The sequence below is a fragment of the Limulus polyphemus genome, unplaced genomic scaffold, assembly GCF_000517525.1.
Source record: "Limulus polyphemus unplaced genomic scaffold, Limulus_polyphemus-2.1.2 Scaffold2111, whole genome shotgun sequence".
NCBI lineage: Eukaryota > Metazoa > Arthropoda > Merostomata > Xiphosura > Limulidae > Limulus > Limulus polyphemus.
The window spans coordinates 1-21268 of record NW_013667721.1 but is presented as its reverse complement, the minus strand read 5'-3'; the positions used below and the strand labels follow the sequence as shown (position 1 = coordinate 21268).

The window sequence follows — 21268 nt, the reverse complement described above, 5'->3', positions numbered from 1 at the left end:
CTTTTTTCAGATTATATATATATATATACAGTTGAATAACCAAAAAAATCATAAACTACTATTTCGATACCATAGAATTCCACTAAAATTTATCAAGCTTAGTAGCTACGCTGTATTTCGATCTATAAAAATATGAAATTTGGAGCAGACTCAAGGTTCAAAAGAACGAGATGGCATCTTAACACTTTAAAATGGCTGAGAAAGCCACTTGGGGACATCTGAGTTTTTGATTTGTTATTCACATGTCATCAAACACATTGGCCCTGCTCACCTCTTTCCATTTTTGGAAACAGTCCCATATATACACTTACTTCAATACATGACAGGATCACTGTGTTTGATTCAGTACATGAGCGATATCTCAGTAAATAGAAAAGATATGAGGTTCTTACTTTATATTCTACCTTGTCAATATCAGTAATTTGAGCTCCTAATTCGTACAAAACTATAGACTTAGTATTTTGACAACACAAACATTTAATTTGAACCAGTACCGCATTCAACATACCACATGACACACAAAAATTGATGTTTAACTGTTTTTTTTTATTTACTGTTAAATTAAGAAATTGAATTATGTATAATACTAATATTGAATTATAATTTACAGTTCGGTATGAAACTTGACAATAAAATTTTGAATGCGAGTGACATGGCTTTTGACCCATGACCTGTCTGGAAAGTGTTAAAGAGTGTCCTGAAACTGAGCAAGGACCTGAGGGAGACGGAGAGCTGAAGATGCATGGTAAAAAAGATGGGACAGACAGAAGGTATAGGCATCCAGGGCTGAGGATTGTTTGTTTTGAATTTCTCACAAAGCTGCATGAGGGCTATCTGCACTAGCCATTCCTAATTTAGCAGTCTAAGACTAGAAGAAAGGCAGCTAGTCATTACCACCCACCGCCAACTCTTGGGCTACTCTTTTACCAACAAATAATGGGATTGACCATCATATTATAATGCCCCCACGACTGAAAGGGCAAGCATGTTTGGTGGGACGGGAAATCGAACCCGCGACCCGCAGATTGCAAGTTGAGCGCTCTAGCCACCTGGCCATGCGGCTGAGGATTGAGGCACAAGAGACCGGAAATGGGGATGTGACAAGGCAACAAAAAGGAGGAACAAGGAGAAAACAGAACAAACAAACATTTGAAGAAGGAAAGAACAAGAACCACTAGTTGTACATGTTAAAGAATAAGAATCTAGAATTAAACGTTGACAGTTATGTGTACATGGCAAAGTATAATCAGCTAGAATAAGCATTACCTTCCATGTGTACATGTCAAGAAATAATGAACTTGATGTAAACATTACTATCTATGTGGGCATGGTAAGAGTAATGAACAAAATCAAAACATTATCTTCTATGTATACATATTAACAAGTAAAAACTAGAACTAAGAATTAGCATAAATGTCTACATGGCAAGGAATGATTAATCAAGACTAAGCATTAACAAGTGAAGAATTGATGCACAAAACTAAATGTTATCTTTTAGGTATATATGTTAAAGAATAAGAAACTAAGATTAAACATTAATAGTTATGTACACATGGCAAAGTAAAATCAATTAAGACTAAGCATTATCTACCAAAAGTACATGTGAAGAGGTAATGAATGAGAAGTAATAAACCAGAACAAAATATCAACAACTGACTGTAAGTATACATGAATATCGATGTTTACATCGTAAAGAATAAGTGTATATGACCAACTATCTACATGTACATGTGAAAGAGAGATGAAATATGACTAAACAGAATATACAGTGTGATATATATTAAGGATTCAGTAATTATGATTAAACATTACAGTCTAAGGAGCACAAGTTAAGGAGTAATGAATGAACTAGTTCTAAATGATATAATGTATGTGGTCATGTTAAGGAGTGATAAACAATCTCTAAACATTAAGTCCCATGAGCAACATGTTAACAAAGAATAAATTATATCTAAAAATGAACTTATACGTGTTACCTGGTAAGGCAAAAACAGCAGGAGCAAACTGAATCCCAAAGTAATTCAGGGTGCAGCACTAATAGTGGAGAAGATATGAAACAACAGATAGAAGGTATTTGTAAGGCAAGAAAAATTCAAGAGATATTCACTATGTAGAGAAGTATTAAATGTACAAGTTACTCCATTTCATCCTCCTGAATTTCAGCTTCAAAATCTGAGAAACTAAATGTGAGACAGAGATGGAAGAAGAGGATCCAAGTGGCAACATGGACCCCACCACATGTTGAACATGTTACTCTTCTTACTGTATTTGTCAACCTAATACATGATAGCTGTCATGATCTCAACAGGCAAGAACTTGCTAAGTTGCTGGTAACTGGGAGTCATATCTGTATTCACATCAGCAGAAAAATAATTCACCTTAATCTGTGAATTCCTAGTGAAAGGTTGAAAATACAAAGAAAAGTTGAAATATTGACCTCAACAAGTCTCAGCAAAAACAAACATGTCTAAGAATCAGGATTTTCCTGCATGAATGTAGGAGAAGGATTTATGCAGGGAGTTAATGTTGTATTCCTTTTGCTGCACAATACATCATCACACAGTAGTGCAAATTCACGTTTTCTGGATAAAGACATACTCATGCCTTATACAACATAATAATTATATTACATTCTAATTATACTTAATCTAAATTAACATGATATTAATATTTCATTGTTTCAAATCATACATGATGCAACATGATATTGATATGCTATTCTACTTACAACCACACCTGATACCACATGATACTAGTCTGCCATCCTAATGAGTCATAACCAATACAACTTAAGTGAAGCCATATGTGGAACAACATAATACCTGTGAAATGTCTTCTTTTTTTTTTTAAGTTAACCAATGTAAGCTGACAAAAAAGTTTTCAGTGATATTACTGATTCAATGAATGAGGAAAAGTTGTCAAAGAAAACAGAGATCCATGAAATAAATTACCATGTTTTACAGATATGATACCTAAGAATCAAGTATCTGATAAATACAGGTTCTGGAAATGTTATGCAAAGTATTTAAATGAACAGACATCAAAGAAAACAGAGATCCATGAAATAAATTAACATGTTTTACAGATATGATACCTAAGAATCAAGTATCTGATAAATACAGGTTCTGGAAATGTTATGCAAAGTATTTAAATGAACAGACATCAAAGAAAGACAAACAACACAAGTGAAAAAAATAAAACAAAATGTTGTTCACAAACAGTGCAAGTATGGAACCAAGTTGGCTAGCTTCTATTGCGACTCAATAGTTGCTAAGATACTATTGTAGGAAAGATTAATTTCATATCTACACCAAACACAAAAGCAGCAAAGAAAAAACACATCTGCACAAGACAATGAAAGAAGCAAAGATAATGTAATACCACACTTACAAGTCAGATTGGGTTCCTAAGATGGTATCCCATAAAATGTACTTACCTATATCAATAGCTATTCCAAATAACATTTTAAAAGGAGAGAACATCCAAATTCAAATAATTTTCATATGTGTTTGTGTTAACCATTAAAATGAACTTACCCACACCTCAGAAATTAGACAAGTTAAAGCTAATAAGTGCTACTAAGATAGCTGTTACAGTAATAGTGTGTAACATTTACCTAAGCAAGAGGATTAGTGTATGTTCATGTTCATTATACACCCAGTTTATTACAAATTTGTTAAATACATGCAAAACACCTTCAATAAATTTTAAAAGTTACCTAAATAAATATAATCTATACTAACTGAACAATGGTGAAACGGGGTATTAATATAATCACAGAAATATGGAGATAGTTATTGTTCCTATAATATATTTACATATACTTTAAAGTATTAGAAGTTGAAAACATGTATCACAGTAGCAAGAGTACAAAGAAGTGTTGAAATAAGAGACTTCTGTTGCATAGAAGTATTTTGCTTCCGACTATGAAGATACTTATTAAAATACATATACATACATATACACACACAGAACTATTGATTATAAATAGAAAAATAAATTTCATGTCATTAGCATAACGAAATACCTCGTCAATCACTTTATAGTACTTATGTGAGTTTTCTATCATGTGTATGTAAAACAAAAATAATTTTTATAAATTCCACATTTGTAAACCAGTTTTTTTTACAACTACTATAAGCCTTAAAATCCAAACTGCAACATGATTAAGACTAAAGATACTCTGTGAGATCACTTCAAAATTATACTCTAGTGTACACAGATGTTAATTGTTTTGTGTCTGGTGAGTGGTGAAATGTGTGTGGGTATGTTTATATTATATGTACACACACACACACACACATATATACTTTCTCTGGTAATTTCCATCTTACCCTGTAAGTTAATTACAAGCTAATAAGAAAAAATAATCTAAAATTCCACCAGATCAGATTGGTTTTGTCATTAAATACTGCTTGGAAACAGATGCAAACACAAATTTTTAATCAGAAGTACAGTGGTAATACTGGTGAGAAAACCCAAAGAGCCAAGGAACTTTGCACCCTGTACAATTTCCCTGTCATAACAGCAATAAATGGATGTTTCTAATAATGGTAATTTCAGCTTGATTCCCTGTTGAATTCAATAAACCAGTGTAATTTGCAGATTTAATTGGTTATTCAGTTAATGTAATATTTTCATTCGATGAGCATGTACTTGTTCATAAAGCATAATCCCAAAATTACAAACTTCCTACAATTTACAATTATTTCAGTTTGTAACTATTCATGTACAAGACCATAAATAGTCAAGTCATTTACTGGTAAAATCCTAAGTTGTTTTTGAACAAAATTTCCATCCAACATAAATGTGGCAAAGGTACAAACTTAAAGAATGAGAAACATTTACTGATGCAAACAACAGTTATACACTGAGAGGATAGTACCATAAGCACTTTTGAGTTCCACTTACATGAAAACTAGTACAGGCAAAATTTATTGTATTACAATGTAGGTAATGTGATTTTTTCTCATTGATTACCCTAAACAACCAAGATTTTTTTATAACTGGAAAGACTTGCCTTAGCTTGTACTATTTAGAAAGATGACCCACTAACTTTCGAGCAACTCTTGAGCTTATATTATTTGAAATAAATTCCAATAAAAAAACAGAAAATAATCTACACATTATATAACCAACCTTAGTGAAAAGCTCAATTGAAATGGAAGTTTTATAACAACACAAAACCGAAACTGGAAAATTTTCAGGTTCAGACAACTGACATATCCCCATAAAATTAGGCTAAAGATTCGTTTATCAAAATTCTTTTTGCCACTCAGAATGTAAAAAACTTGCAAAAAATATAATTTATTTGATCTTCATAAAATTTGTAAATTTTTTCCACTCCATAAAAAACAAGACCTGAACAAACATGTACTACAGTGCTAAACAAATAAAATAGTGTAACTTTAACTGAGAATGGTTAGTTTTGATTTTTATGATATTTATAAAGTACATAAAATAACTACGATAATCTTTACTTTTTGCTGTTGAAAAGTAATAAGATTTGCTTCTAAAGAGCGTATGTATCCAACATTAGAAAATATCAATACAGAGAGGCTAACTATGGAAATAAGAAATTTCAGATCAAAACCATTATTTTGCAATAACCAAAAGCACGTTACACAACCAAATAACTGGTCAGTGGTTGTAAATTAGCTTACCAACAACATGGGTTTTCACAGAGTTAAGTGAACTAAAAGAAATTTGTGAATTAATTTTCTACAACCATTTTCCTCGATCCTTTATTTTAAAATGAAACTTGGATCTGTTTCATGAACTTTCAATCTGTAAAAATAATTTATGTACATCTTATAAAAATATAAATACATGTAAAAAAAAATTAAAATATAGTCTTCTTTATACATATGTCTACTACACATATCTTACCTTTTTGACACAGTCAGTTTCATCTGTCTGATTTATTTCAGTGCAATTAACAGGATACTGATCATATGCAGGTTCTGACTGGAAAGTTTTATGTGCACTTTGAGTGGACTTATCGTTAATCTTACCAGCATTTAGTGTTGAAGTCTCACCAAAATTACTGTTTGCAGGCTCAACATTATCTTGAAGGAGTTTTTTGTTAGGTGGAGGAGCATTATTTTTCTCCTCGGGTGATGATAAAGTTTCGTCAACATTATCTAACACACGTTTTCTGTAAGCTGGTAGACTATCATTTTCTGATGTTAAAAGAATAGGTTTGATCTTTATCGAAGGAGAGTGGAGCTGAATCTCCGAGGTAAATAATCTTCCATCACTATCACTCTTTGTCTTTTCATGTTGGTCAGTTAACTGATTTAATGAAATCTTGTCATATCCACTTTCCAGAATGTAAATGCAAATATTGTTCAACATAATTTCCTGATTGGAGTGTTGGAAAGATTTCATTAACTCCAGGATATATGATGGGTCATGGTGTGGAAAAAACTGAAGCTGAAAAATATTGTTATATCAGCTTTAGAACATTAATTATGCTAAACTAACAAATAAAGTATTCTGAATGTGCATATTAACCCATTGTGTATTAATTATCATTTAAACTCATGTATTAAGAATGACATTCTGGGAATTAATACATTAGTTCAAAAACAAGTGGAGTAAATGTGTTCACAAAATAACATCCAATTAAACATCAAGGTCAAACAATGATTTATTTTTAAATTTCATTTCTATATATGCAAGTTTAAAAACATAATATTAGTAGTGTCATTCTGAATATCATACAATCTGATTTTGAGAAATAAAATAGAAAGAAAAAATAATATACACACACTGAAGCTGTAACGTAGTCACAAGATCAACAATGTGTGATATAACTTTCCAATTAGTTCTAAGCTGCTTAAATAAACCACTGATTGAATAATCACAACAGAAAATACCCTCTATCTGCTTTATCTACTTTCTATGGATGAAGAGTGCTTCACATTCTGCAAGTACAAGAGTCAAGGGTTTTCATAACATTATGTTTGATGAAGAAATAGAGCATATGTCGAGACAACCTTCAGTTTTTGTAGCCTACACTTTTAGAAGCAAAATAATATGGAATACTTATTTTAGAATTAAAACAGAATTCAAATATATACTGGTTTCTAGATAAACATCAGGGATTACATTAAGATGGGCCTCGACAAATCCCAGGTCATCATGGAGACTAAAAATTTCATCGTGAATCCAAGTATTTTCTGCCATTTTATTCGTACATGGAGATGTGCTAAACAGAACTTGAATCTAGAACTGTTCTGGACTCTTGAAAGTCCAGAACTATTTTCGAGTTCTTTGAGTCCTATATTGAACTTTGTTTCTAGGAGTTTAATAGCAGATTCAGTCTGTATTAAGAAAATGTTCTGTTTATTACTTTTATAAAAAAATCCAAATGGTTATTGATATTCTTTCAAAGGTACAGAAATATTTACAAGAGTGTCAATATGTTGCACTGAGAAATCATGCCTATAAATTCTCATTTACAGTCATGCCCATCTGTTTTTTTCCATGTCTCAAAGCAAAAACATTGGTGCCAGTCATTTCTTCAGTTTTATGTAACTGATACTCATGAAGGGGCATCAAACACATGTTGAAGGATGAAACAAATGATAGGTATGGCCAGGTAAATCTTTATTTTTTGTATGAAAGTTAAAACTGGTACCCCCCCAGTCACTTCCCTCCTCCACGTCACAAATGATTCCAAACCCTTGTGAAACAAACTGTACAAGGTTTGAAACTTTCATTTTTCTACTTCACGAAACCCCAGTAGACACTTAAGTCATATAATGAAATATTTTTACCACACTTTCCTCATCAGCCACCCGTCGAGTACAAAAGCAATGGTTCTTGAACTTGCTATAGTTCCACCAATAAGTACATGACAGTCTATTTAGTGGAGCTACTCATAGAAATTACTCTACTTCTGGATACACTTAACTTGTTGGATTTCAGAGAAGTAAAAATTAGTTTGAAAATGGAATAAAATATGACAAGTTATATTTGAGTATGGAAGCACATTATGCTAATATAATAAAAAATTGGCAAACAATGATTTGTAAGCATAATGAAGTATTTATTTGGGGAAAATATACTACATGTTTCAACAGAACATTTATCTGTCTTCTTCAAAATATGTAGTATGTTCCCCCAAAAATAAACCATTTCATTATGCTTATAAATATCATTGTTTGCCAGTTTATTAGTATGCTAAGTTATAGTACATAAAATGTTTGAAAGTAAGTACACTTACCAAGAAGGGTAGACTAGCAGATTAGAAATAGCTTATAAACTCAACTAAAGTAAATCCTAATAAAGTATATTAGTCGATACTACCATATTCAAATATGGATATAGCTTGATAATTTTTTTAGAATGTTTAAACTTCTAATAACGTAAGATTATGGTATGCTTCGTACTGTAAAATTGTAAGATTATACAAAATTAATAAGTTCTAGATTATACAGTTTCCATTTTTACTGACCACTGGAAAGTCGTGATGCTAGGTAAAATATCACTATGAATTCTATCTTAGCTTCACTATTCTAAGTTAACATCATGTAGTAAGGTAATGTGAACAAATGAAATACTGCAAAAGATATATTCCCATATTACATATCTAGAAGGTAAACTCAACTATGATAGTTAAACACTTGTAAAAGCAAAAATTAAAAACATCTAAAATGGCCACCATAATTCCCACAAAACGTTTACATAACAACAAATAATGAAAATAAACTCCAAATGAATGATACTGAAGATGAAAATGGCTATTCTGAATAGTGGGTCTATCATTTTGACAACGCGCTCACAACAAAAGAAAGATTTCTGAGTGAAGGAGAAACTCTTTCTGTACAAAAATCCTATGAATAAAATTCAGGGAGTGACATTCTGAATAATAAACAGGATTAAAAAGAATTAAGTTTAGCACAAAAGGTTGTCATAGAATGTTATTATGCATTCTCACTCTGTTTTTGTGATAATTATAATCAGAATATAATTCTCCACCTTAGAATTCATTAAAAACATATGAAAGTTCCTAACCAATCAATATGCTTTTCTAAGTGTTTTTAATAAAGTACATTTAATTCAGTATTCCAAGTTGTCATTAGAGAACAAACTTTATCTACAATCTTAAAATGCTAATTTCAGTCTTTCTTCTTTAAGTTGTCTTTATGGTATGCCATTTAATATTATTTTGTTTTAAATTTGATAAAATAATTGAATATTTATTACAGCAAGCATTTCAATTTTGTTGATTAAGTGTTTATCGTCTTATAATCAGAGTTGTTTATCTTAAGGCCTTATTTTACGATTTTGCTCAACCCACAACACGTATAACATTTAGCTACGTATTATGATAGGACAACCTTTCCTATTTAAGGTTTGAGGAGGTGTTAAGCCAAGTTGTTGTATACATCTTTTAATACAGGTCACTATTCAAGGGTTGGTTGCTTGCCACTGTGCAAAGTCTGTCTGCCATCATACTGACTGCATATGTCATACATAGAGGCTTGTGTTTTATGACTGATAATGGTGAAAATCCAAACAATAACACCACATGTTGATAGTGATAATTTTGATGATAATGATGACAGTTTTGATGAAAATTGGCAAAACTGTGTGTATACACTATACACCTCTGTATATAATGCATGTTTTTGGATAAATTGTCAAAATTTACTTGATACATCCTATTCCAATCTTTTGTGTCTAGGTAACTTATAATATTTGCTGACCATTTTTAGGGTAAGTCAGGAAATGTACACTAATGTTTCTCACAACATTTAGATTGTTTTGGTAAATGAGACTAAATGTTTCTTCAAGATGTTTATTGTATATCCACTAAAGCAGTCTAAAATATATTAGGATATAAAGCTAACTGTAGATATTGGATACAACTACTTGTTGATGTTTGTAAGGCATTCACCTCAATAGTAAATGATTACACAAATGTTACAAGTCTATACTAAAAAATATCTTTGTTATTTCAAGGTATGGAAGTATTGAAACATCTTACTTAACTACGCATATGCACATAAATTAATTTTTATTGATTAAATAATGTTACAGTTAAACAATGTCGCAATTTCAAATTGTTTGTTTTAATACGTTAGAATCTAGACATTATGCATTTAAAAGTCTTATACGAACAGAAATGTGAAAATAAGAAATAAACATATCTTAAACTTACAGAAACAATCTAGCTAAAATCATAACATAATATGATTATTATACCTTTTAAATAGCTTAAAGGGTTAATAAAAGGGAAGTGCATACATTCCACATGTGTATATATGTAAAATAACTTTTTCAATCATTTTGGCAGTGACGTACATACATTTTTATGGTGAATATTTTAGACATATATTATAAATAGCTTAATATCACTTTTTTTAAAGATCAGGGTTATTGTTGCCAAACATTGGAGCATAATTCAATAACTGACTGGTAGATCAAAGGACATCTTAATGGAACACCTATCTCTTGAGGTGTACTGTATACCAATAATCAGCAAATACGATGTCAAGAAAAACAGTGACCTATAGAAAAAAATGTGTACTACAATTTGTCATGACACCCCTCCCCTCCCCATAAATATGGTGGGGAAAGATATAATCATTTCTGGCTGTTGCTAACTCCTAAACTATGATAGTTAATAACTGAAAGGAAAATCATGAACAATATGTTAGAACATTTTCCTATCTATATTTTACCCTAATTTCATATAAGCCTACGTATGCATGCATCAGTTTAATAAATATGAAATATCTTTTGACTATAAATGTTGGATACACTTTATTTGCACCACACTAATAACAACTTCTGATCAGTTATGTACTTAGAGAGAGAGAGAAGTTAAAAATCAACCTGGCCATCAGTATAGCTAATTAAATATGCTTTTCTTACATTGTATTGTTTCATCAGTTGGGTACCCTCATATTTCTATTTTGTTGTTTATCTTTTTATATAATGCTAAAATTGGTATTTTCTTAAATCGAAAATATATTTTCAATAATACTTACGTCTCTCACACTACAGTTATTACTCGACAGCCAGGGTTTCTTCCTTTGCCTTTCTAAGCACTGGTCTGATTTTTTCTCACTTGCTCCAGTATTTCACATTCCACTTAACTGCCAATGGCAATATATGTCACATGACACTCTCCACCTACATCAATGTGCCCTCTATCCTGGTACTGTATATAAGTACCTCATTCAAATAATGTAGTCACTTTTTCTTGCTGAACTGTTCACTAACAGGATTCTCTGTGTTACAGTCATTAGGAGATACTTTGAGTGTTCTTCATATTACCTAGTTCATTTTGAAAAAAAAAATGATTTTTTTTTCATTTGACAAGTCGATATACAGCATGAAGTACCAGATTATTATTTCCAGCATAGAGGTAAATCAGGTCTCTCCTATCCTACCTAGCAATAATATGGGGGGAGTCACTCTCAGGTTGGGACTGTCAGTGACCTTACTAGTAGTGAGATGAAGACACATTTACTTGGTCCAGTGGTGTTTCTGAGGGAGGCTCTGAGGCTGTAAGTGAGGGTGATCCTGGACATTTTGGAGAGAATTTAGATTTGTATTTTCCTGTGCCTTCTTTAATTCTGTTGGCTTCTCAGGAGGCCACTTTGAGATAAACTGCCTCAGGCTCTTTTTATTCAGTTGTTCCATCAAGTGTGTGATGTTTTAGGTCTTTCCCCAGTTGCTTTTGAGCCTGCACCTTACATTATGGCTGAAAGGTATGGGAGCAACTACTTAGTTTTCCCTCCATCCACTGACATTGTGGTTCATGCAGGGAGGCTTACTGCTCAGTCACATGAAGGAACAGCTATGCCTTATCTCCTTCAAGGTCTGTGGGAGGATTAGCTCTGAGAATTTCTGGACTTGTGAAAAACCTTAACCACAGATCCTTGGGTACTACATGTCCTTGAGTCAGGAATAGGCATTCAGTTTACATCTTCACCACCATTTTCCACCCAACCTGTAGGGTTCCCATCTCCCATAGATCCTCGGATTTCGGAATTTAGTTCTAGGGCTATCAGAGTTTGTTTGGTCTGGAGGTAGAGAGAGAGAGAGAGTCGTGCCAGTTCTTATGGAGCTTTTATTCCCATCAGTCTGTTGGGCCCAAGAACACAGGAGATTGGTATCCAGTCATCAACTTTTCTCGTCTATATCAATTCCTCGATTCTTCACAGTTCACAAGTGACCCATTCCTCACTCTGAGTTGGCTTTTTTTTATCAGGATTGTGGATGTCCAAGTTTAATGTAGTCGGCTAGCCCCTGCACATTGCCATAGTAGTGTCCCACCACTATCAGCATTTTTTGTGCACAAATGTCAGATACTGCAGTTCAGGACTCTGCCCTTCGGACTAGCATTAGTACCATATGTGTTCTGCCAAATTGTACAAGTTTTATCTCATTACCTCCTTTCCCTAGGCCTGTGCACACACCAATCCATGGATGACTAGTTGCTGCTGGCACCATCTCTCAGTTTGCGGAAGATCACACCCAGATTCAACTTCAAAACCAACCGAGGCAGGTTTCATTCTCAGAGCTGGGACTTCTATTCTTGCTCCAAATCGATATGTCATCAGTCTGAGTATTTTTTATCATATAACTCAGTTGGACTCAGCCGACTCCTATCCAGCTCCATGCTATGAAACACAAAACCCAACTCTTACTCACCTCTCCTTCACCCACTGCATGGATGGTTCTTTCTTTTTTGTGAATGTAGACATCTCTCGATTCCCTCATGCCTTTGGGATAAGCGCAGAAGAGATCCTTTCATTCTTCAGTCTCGAGGGGTTGTTAGATTGGGACAATATTATGATATGAGTTCCTCTGCTGCCACCTCATGTAGAGATCCATCTCTTCACAAATGCCTCACTCCAGGGATAGGGTGCATATCTCAATAGTCAGGAATTCCAGGGTTAATGCACAGACAACAAGGCTTCCATAAACAGTGTTTTAGACCTTTGTGCTCTTCAAAAGGCAATGCCTCATGGTCTGGGCTTATTAAGGGGAAAATCATTGGGCTTCACTCCAACAATTGCATGGTGGTGGCTTGCATTTCCTGTCAAGGGGCACTTGATCCAGGGTTCCTTGTTTTTGAACTTTGGATCTCCTTTCTTGGAACCACTCATATCTTGTCACCATACCAGATTGTCATGTCCCATAGGTGATGACTGTGGTAACAGACCAATTGTCTCAACCCAAACAGATTTTCCCAAACTGTTGGATTGGCTCTCATTTTGAAACACTGATAATTGGCAGGCTGGCCACTCTTTGGAATACCAAACAACTGGCAATTTGGTCTCCAGTACCTCACCCTCAGGCTTTGGCAATGGATGCATTCCTTCAACTCAAGTTAAGTGTTCACTATAGAAAGTAATACATGTAACTCAATGTTAAGGACACAATGTTTAGCATTTACCTCCAATATAGGAAGCTCTGGAAGAATGAAATCTAATAAAGTGTTTTACATAACTCAACTTGAATAACGTCAGATACAAATATTTGTTCAATGTAATAAATATTGGAAATTTTCATTGTGCTTCAAATCTATGAATGAAAACTAATGATGCTGAGTATAAATAAATAAAATAGTGGGTCCAACTGATGGTAAATGCTCCTCACAGTACCAAAAATGAGCTGAAATGGCAAATTTAAAAAGAAAGTATTACTTAAGACCAAGTGTGACATATTGTACAATTTGATGTATATATAATGTGTAAGGTGTGTAATTGCAGGATCATTTTAGGCAATACCTGTTTAATCCTGAATGCAGGTAATATTAATGAAGTTAATACTAAATATTATTCAGTATCTTTGAACACTATCTTGTATACATTCTGTAAGTTTTATTACCAGTATCTCAATTATTTTTAACCTATAATAAACAATGTACGAGTACATAAAAAACATGCAATATTTTCATTCTCACTATTGCCCAATATTTGAATACAATTTGAATAAGGCTAATGAATAACTGAACAGCAAATTCTACTATTTGTTTTCACTCTCACTTCAATTCATATTCCTTCTGAGATTTAAAGTGAATAACTTTCAAAATATCTGAATGATACCAAGTCGATATCAAACAGTTTTTACCATAGACCAGCTTAAAATGCTTATCCATCATAAACTTAATTAGTGTGAAGATAAATAAAATTTTATGAAACATACTGACACACTACAAATGCTACATTCTGACATATACAAAGCTTACCACTTTTAAAAGTATATCATAATTTTGGTCATCCACATCTGTCTTTTGAACCTGTAAGTAGTGAGAATACATTATGTATACAAAATGTTTTGTAAACAAATCATAAATGTATTATACATTTTTTAATGTACTACAGCAGGGGGTTTCCAAAGTGGAAACTACAAACTTCAAATGGACTATATCACAAAGAAAACATTACTTCCCAAATGACCCCGATACCTAAGATGAATTAATCTACATGACCTGCTCTTACATACTTGGAGTGCAAGAAGAGCTTCTGTTCAACCATGCATTTTCAGACTTTTCTAACAGTTCCCATTCTAACAATATGTAACATTATGATAGAAATATGGGCGACTATAAGGGAATCACAATAAGCAATGATAATAAACAATGTGTGGGTTAGAATTTATAACAGAAAATGAAGGAATTCTGTTAATGTATATTTTTATGGTGGATGGTACTCCACTTCTATGGATCTTTAGTCAGGATGCCTCATGCCTTGGGGGTGGGGCTTAAGTCAAAAAAGTTCACAAATCTCTATATAAGGGAAACACCTGGGAGAAAAATACATACAGATATATGAACCCGTGAACATACAAATTCACCTACAAGAAGGAAAAATACATATTTTGATGACTTCTGCACATATACACCTGTTATTTATATATAAACTGTACATGAAATAAAATGTATTACCATAGAAACAAACAACTAAAATTATATTCGGTACATTTGGCATGTTATTAAACAAGGAGATAAGCACTAGCATGTTTTATGTAATTATGTTTTTAATCTCTCTAATGAAGTATAAAAGCCACTGCACTTATGCAAGACATTTTGAATACATAAACATAGTTCTGAATGATACTAGGTTGAAAAGTAAGGTTTTATAAGTAAAAAAGAGAGTTAAAAAATCTTGTAAATAATATATAAATAATGTAAAATGTACAAAAATTAGTCTAAAAATATGAAATTTGAGCAGACTAAAGATACTCCTACCCCCCTGAAATATTGCTTCAAAAGAAAGAAATGGCACCAAGTCCATTAAAATGGCTGAGAAAGCCACTAGGGAGACATTCTGAGCTTCCGATTGGTTATTCATATCAAATATAGAAGTAAGTGTATATAAGGGAGCATTTCCAAAAATGGAAAGAGGTGGGTGGGATGCCACTGTGTTTGATTTATTACATGAGCAATATCTTAGCAAAGAGAAAAGATAAAAACCTTCTTAATTTATATTCCAGTTTGTCAATATCTGTAATTTGAGTTTCTAATTCATACAAAACTATAGACTTAGTATTTTGACTTCACCAACATCTAATTTGAACCAGTACTGCATTCAACATACCATGTGACACATAAAAATCAATGTGTCTGTTTTTTAATATTTACTTTTAAATTAAGAAATTGAGTAATGTATAGTTCTAAAATTTGAATTATAATCTACAGTTTGATACCAAACTTATTAACATAAATTCATGAAATAGTAGTTCAATAAAATTTTGAATGAGTCAACAAACAAGATGACATGACCTTTCACCTATAATCCATCTCGAAAGGGTTAACAAGGTTGACCAATTTGACTGACCTCGTAACCACCAAAAAAATTAAAATAAATCTAAATTACCTTTTTTATTTCTAGTATGACTTCAAGTTGTAACATGAAACTATATTTGTTTATCCTAAGTAGATTTAATCTCATAACAGTATAAATATATTTATACTTAAATTTTATTGTTTATTGCCCTTTGAACCATGTCTAAATACTATTCACACCATTATTTGAGTAATGTGCGGCTCATATTACATTACCCATGAGCTTCTCCAAGCTGCTTGCCTGTGTGCTGGTAAAAATGTATTATATTATTATTTATTATACCTTATCTAACCTTAAATAACCTTCAGTTTCCTATTTTTCCATTGCAGTTCTGTTGTGACCACATGACTAAATAATATTTTTTCTGAAAGAGCTTAGCATCTAGTACAATCTGATATATTACAATTGCATTTATATCATAAAATATGTATCTGCATTAAAAAAAGTACTATGCCAACCTACCCAATTTTTGATGATGTAAATAATTTTCCCACCTACATATACATTCCCTATTCATTTTTTCAGCATGTAATAGCAAACAAAGCATTTTTTATTTCTAGGACTAAATAAAAATCCAGCAATCAACCATAAAGACAAAAACATTTTTAAACAGCTAGCTGAGTAAATGGAAAAAAATAAACCAGTATCACAAAAACAAGAAAAATCTCTGATACAGATGACAGCCCTCAACAGCAAACATAAGGGAGAGTAGGCATAAAGGAATAACTGAGTTCAACCTTCACTCAAAGTATTGACTCTAAGACTCAGAGGATCTTGGAAAGGAGACCAGAAGAGAGAAAGTTTGTGACTGAGAGATTTTGCAAAGACATCAATGATCAGATGACTGAATTGATCCCAAAGTCACTATATCATGAAGGTTGAGATACCACTTTATGGACAGAACCTGCTCCATGGAAGAAAGATGAACAACCAGAAAAATCTTAATAGAAAGAATGTGGCAAGTTAGAGTTGAAAGGAATGTTCATGTGCCAAAAAAAAGAAGATCCAGATTTATTAGAAAGAGAAACTAGGAATGAGTACCTCCCTGGCAGTTGATAAAAGATGGAGTTGTATAAATGAAAAAGAATATGACATAAGAGACTGTGTTTTAAACATCCTAACCCAGGAGTGTCATAAGTATAGATAATAGGGACAGTAGTTCAGGGGGTCAGACTTTATTCTTTTGTAATTATAGACAAGGTCACAAATACACAGCCACGTAGTTTCCAAACAAATAATGAAAGCCTTTAAAACAGTAGTAAAATAATTATTAATTAGAGGCAACATAAAGTGTTTTGAGTGACATCAAGGCTTATGTGTTCAGTTGCTAGAATAACTAGGTATTGGCTATAACAGCTAATATTTGTAATTCTACATGTATATTTGCCTATGAAAAACATGAGTTGTTTTTTTTCTTTCATACAAGCTATTAACCCTCTCACTGTGGGCTCAGTTAATTCAACCAAGTTCAGAACCCCAAAGTGACCATCAGAGTTTTAACATGTTTATTTATTTTCACAAAATTTGGCAACTTTCAGTAAACACAAGTCTTCTGTACTCAAAAATCAGATTTTTTAATTAAATATTTTTACTAAAAATCTATCTATGAATATATGGAATCAGTGTTGATTTTGATGTTAAAATTAAAACTTCATTTTTTCATCTGAAAATTATCAAATTTTATTTGCATAATCTCTAAAACCTCTTAAATAAATATCAAATATTTTTTTTCACTCAAAATTTATATTTTATCTGTTATTTTCTCTACCGTAACACTGTGTGTATTCAGCCAATTTGGCCAACCTTGTAAGCACCATAAAAATAATATATAAATCTAAAAGTACCCCTTTTTTGTTATAGAATGACTGCAAATTGTAACAGGATATTACAATTGTTTATCCTAAAAAGCTTAAAGCTTACAACAGTATACATCAGCTTATACTTAATTTTATTGTTTTATTGCCCTTTCACCCATGACTAACTAATAATCCTGCAATGTAGCTCATGTTACCATATGCTCGTGAGCATAACTCATGAAGAATTTTTGTTATTATTTTTCATTATCTAACCTAATAAGTTTCTAAGTTTCTACAATTTAGTTACTTTTATAGTAAGAAATAAAGAATATAAATGAAAAATAAGAAATATATCAATTACCTGTGACTTCTTGTTTTTTGCTGTCAGTTGCCAATGAAATTTAAATCTTACTTTTTATACTAATAGTACTAGAACATTAAATCATTTTTTACTTACTTAAATAATGCACTTAAGAACACAGAATAACAACACACACAAAGCAAACAATGTTCTATATCTATCATAATTTTCTGGCTTTCTAACTATAGCATAAGACCCTTTTAGTCGTACTTTAAGCTTGTCAACATATGACCACTGGAAGAGAAACTTTAAAACTGAAGCTGAAACACATACTACTCTGTACTGAAAACAACATAATATAATATGCCATTTGACAGATTAAAACTTTGGCTTGCTATTGGATATAAATAATACAGAACAAAACCTCAGAGTTTGGGTTCGATTACCTAGTTTAAGACTGTAAATATGTAAGATTTAAGGCTATAAAAATTATATTTTGCCTTAGTAATACCTCTAGTATAATGAGTAATTTATGTGGAATTCCATAATTCTTAGAGGGATGGTACATAATTTAGAAAAGAGAGAAGACCTATAAAACAAATGTCACAATTCTCCTACTAGGGGAGATTGAGAATTTTTTTAAATATTTCCTTATAAAATTAAAACTTAAACTTGTATAATATTAAAATTTGATTCATTAGCTATGTTTTGGTGCCAAGTTCATTTGTATACAAGAATAATAAAGTAGTTTAATTAAATTTTGAATGTAACTCTCTAAAAGGTTGTGACATACACACTTTTACCTACTCATAGCAAGAGGATTAATCCCTAGAGGGAAAATATTAGATAAAACAACTTATGATGAATGTGTTTACTTAAATAATAAAGAAATGAATGATTCAAATAGGTGTACTGTATTTTAATCAGGTTGAATATAAGGTTTTATTAAGTTGGAGAAAAAATTAATTAGAAGGGTGTTTATAAAACATGTCCTGTCAATGTTCCCTCACTGGATTGAGATGAGGGAGCTTCTCAAAGGACTTTTTCCAGGCCTAAGATTTCTTGGTTGCAACCCTGTCCTAGCTTGTGGTAGATGCATCAGAAAAAAAAAGATTAAGATTACCTGGAGAGGAACAAAAATGAAGCTACTTATGGTTGAGCCACAAATGACTTGATATCCTATTTTCAGTGAAAAAAAACAACAAAATCCTGATATAAAGTTTGCCTTTCGACAGTTACCACTGATCAGCATCATTCTAATATAAATGCTGGATATGGGCACAGCCTAAATGAACAAGAACTCCCAGCAATTGTTTTCCCCGAAATAACAAAGAATCTTAAGTCACGGGAGAAAGAGATGACAGGAGTATAAATGTGATCAAGTGAAGTATTAAAAAACTGAGAGAAACAAAGGATAGTATTGGTCAGATAATGTTGTAATTTACAAGTTTCACAAACTGACCTAAATGGGTAGTTTCATGAAGTGTCCTGTGAGTGATATAAAAAAATATATTCCAGGGACAGTGCCGAAATAAAACAGTTATCCATTTAACAATAAACACAGATACCTAGAACACAAATACAACACAAATTGCACTGTTCTGTTCATTCATTCTCAGTTTGAGTCTATCAATTAATAGCCTTTATTCTTAGTTCATGTTAATTATTAGCCCTGGACAAACTTTTAAATTTTTTCTATTTATTGGTTCATTACAACTGTATAGTGTATGTTTCTTAGTACTTGACTATCACACAGAACTCAAAGTTGCATGATCTTGTATACATGATTTTAACACCCTAGTGGTAGAGCCTATACAACCTTAATTTCACTTGGGACACCTATATTCATATACTACTATTTTTTTCAAAACAGATATTCAATCTTTATATTTAAGAAAAAAAATATTCTACACGCTGACATAAATAAGGGTTAACATTCTGTAGAAATGGATACAACTAACAAAAGTTTACAGAATATAAAAGAGAGACCAATAAGGAACTGGAACAAGATAAACAATTTTGATTAAAGTATCTGAAAAAATCAAAGTTATCTTCGTATCTGCTCAAACAAATGAAAAACAAACAAACATAACACTGAAATTCATAAAAACATAAAACAGTCTGTCCTACAAAAAGAAACACAATGAACAATATTAGAATCCTGAACACAGCCAAACCTAAGTGGGAAAGAACCCAATGAGAATTAGAACAAAACTTAAGGGAATCTCTCATGCAAATAGCAGAAGGACACTTGGGCAAATAAACCAAGCTGTCAAAACCTAAGTAAAAGTTTGTATACAGGATGATTTAGCCTGTCTCCACTTAAAGAGGGATACCCACAAGAAGAGGGGCAAGTTACAATTCATGTAAATAGGACAATTCCACACAAGATGAAATAACATCAAAACACAGCAGATCCCAAGTACATAAAATTAAGTTACAATGGAAACCACAGTACACAAATATGAGCAATTTAACAATGCAAGCCTGTCCTCAGAAAAGCCTTAGAATGGCAAAAAAATGCTGCAAACATTGAGTTTTAAACAAATTATTAGAAACCTCAGTTAATATTGTATTAAACATAAAAAAACTGGATCCAGATGGTGAAAATGACCAGTTTCCAGGCAAACCATGAACTTGGATACGAGGCAAGGATTTAACAGGCAAAATAAATAAGAGAAAGTAGTCAATTAATATTGTATTGTTAATACATGTTACCATTATCATAAACTCTTAGAGGATGAGTACTGGAAGATAAACTACATGGAAAGGAGTCTACCTAAATATTAGTATCAGGCTAGGAAAGAAATAAAAAGCAAATACAGGTTTAAGATCTAAAAAAAAAAAACAGCATCTAAAATCAAATGTATTCAATCAGAAAGTATATACAGAAATATAATCGATGGAACCTAAAGTAAAAGGTCAAGCAAAACCATGGAAAAGGATGGCATGGTGTTAATATTCAATGGGATTTACATGCACAGACTCAGAAATAAAGAAGGCTGAATAGATAACATATGAGCTACCCTTGAAAACTATGACAACTGACAGATTCCAGCAAGGTAAAAATCCATAGACAAAGATGAATAGATCAGTAAGGAATGAATAGATTAATCCATTATCAACTGAAAATCAATAAAGAAGTGTTACGACAGCGGAAGTCACGTGACACTGAGAGCATGCGCACTGGAGTTTCTCAAAGGATCATGCATTTGCCCAGCAACTCTAATCTGATCAAGATGACCTCTTTTTTTTAATATATAAGCATGGTGAGAAAAACCAGCAGCAGAGTGAGAGATAATTGAGTCAAGCAAACAGTAGGCACCGTAAGTAAAGTGTGTGAATCACTG

At 32.3% G+C, this 21268-nt stretch overlaps 1 protein-coding gene across 2 annotated transcripts in view; it reads right to left on the bottom strand.

Annotated features, from left to right (window-relative positions):
• Nucleotides 1-14303, bottom strand: part of LOC106465980 — a 66199-nt gene extending 51896 nt beyond the window's left edge. For both annotated transcript variants that reach the window (XM_013926229.2, XM_022393942.1), the window contains exons 1-2: nt 14222-14303; nt 5890-6435 (exon numbers count right to left, since the gene is read on the bottom strand). In XM_013926229.2, coding sequence (XP_013781683.2) covers nt 5890-6435; nt 14222-14293 — 618 coding nt within the window. In that variant the 5' untranslated portion in view covers nt 14294-14303. The remainder of the gene's footprint in view (nt 1-5889; nt 6436-14221) is intronic.
• Between the last annotated feature and the right edge of the window lie 6965 nt (nt 14304-21268).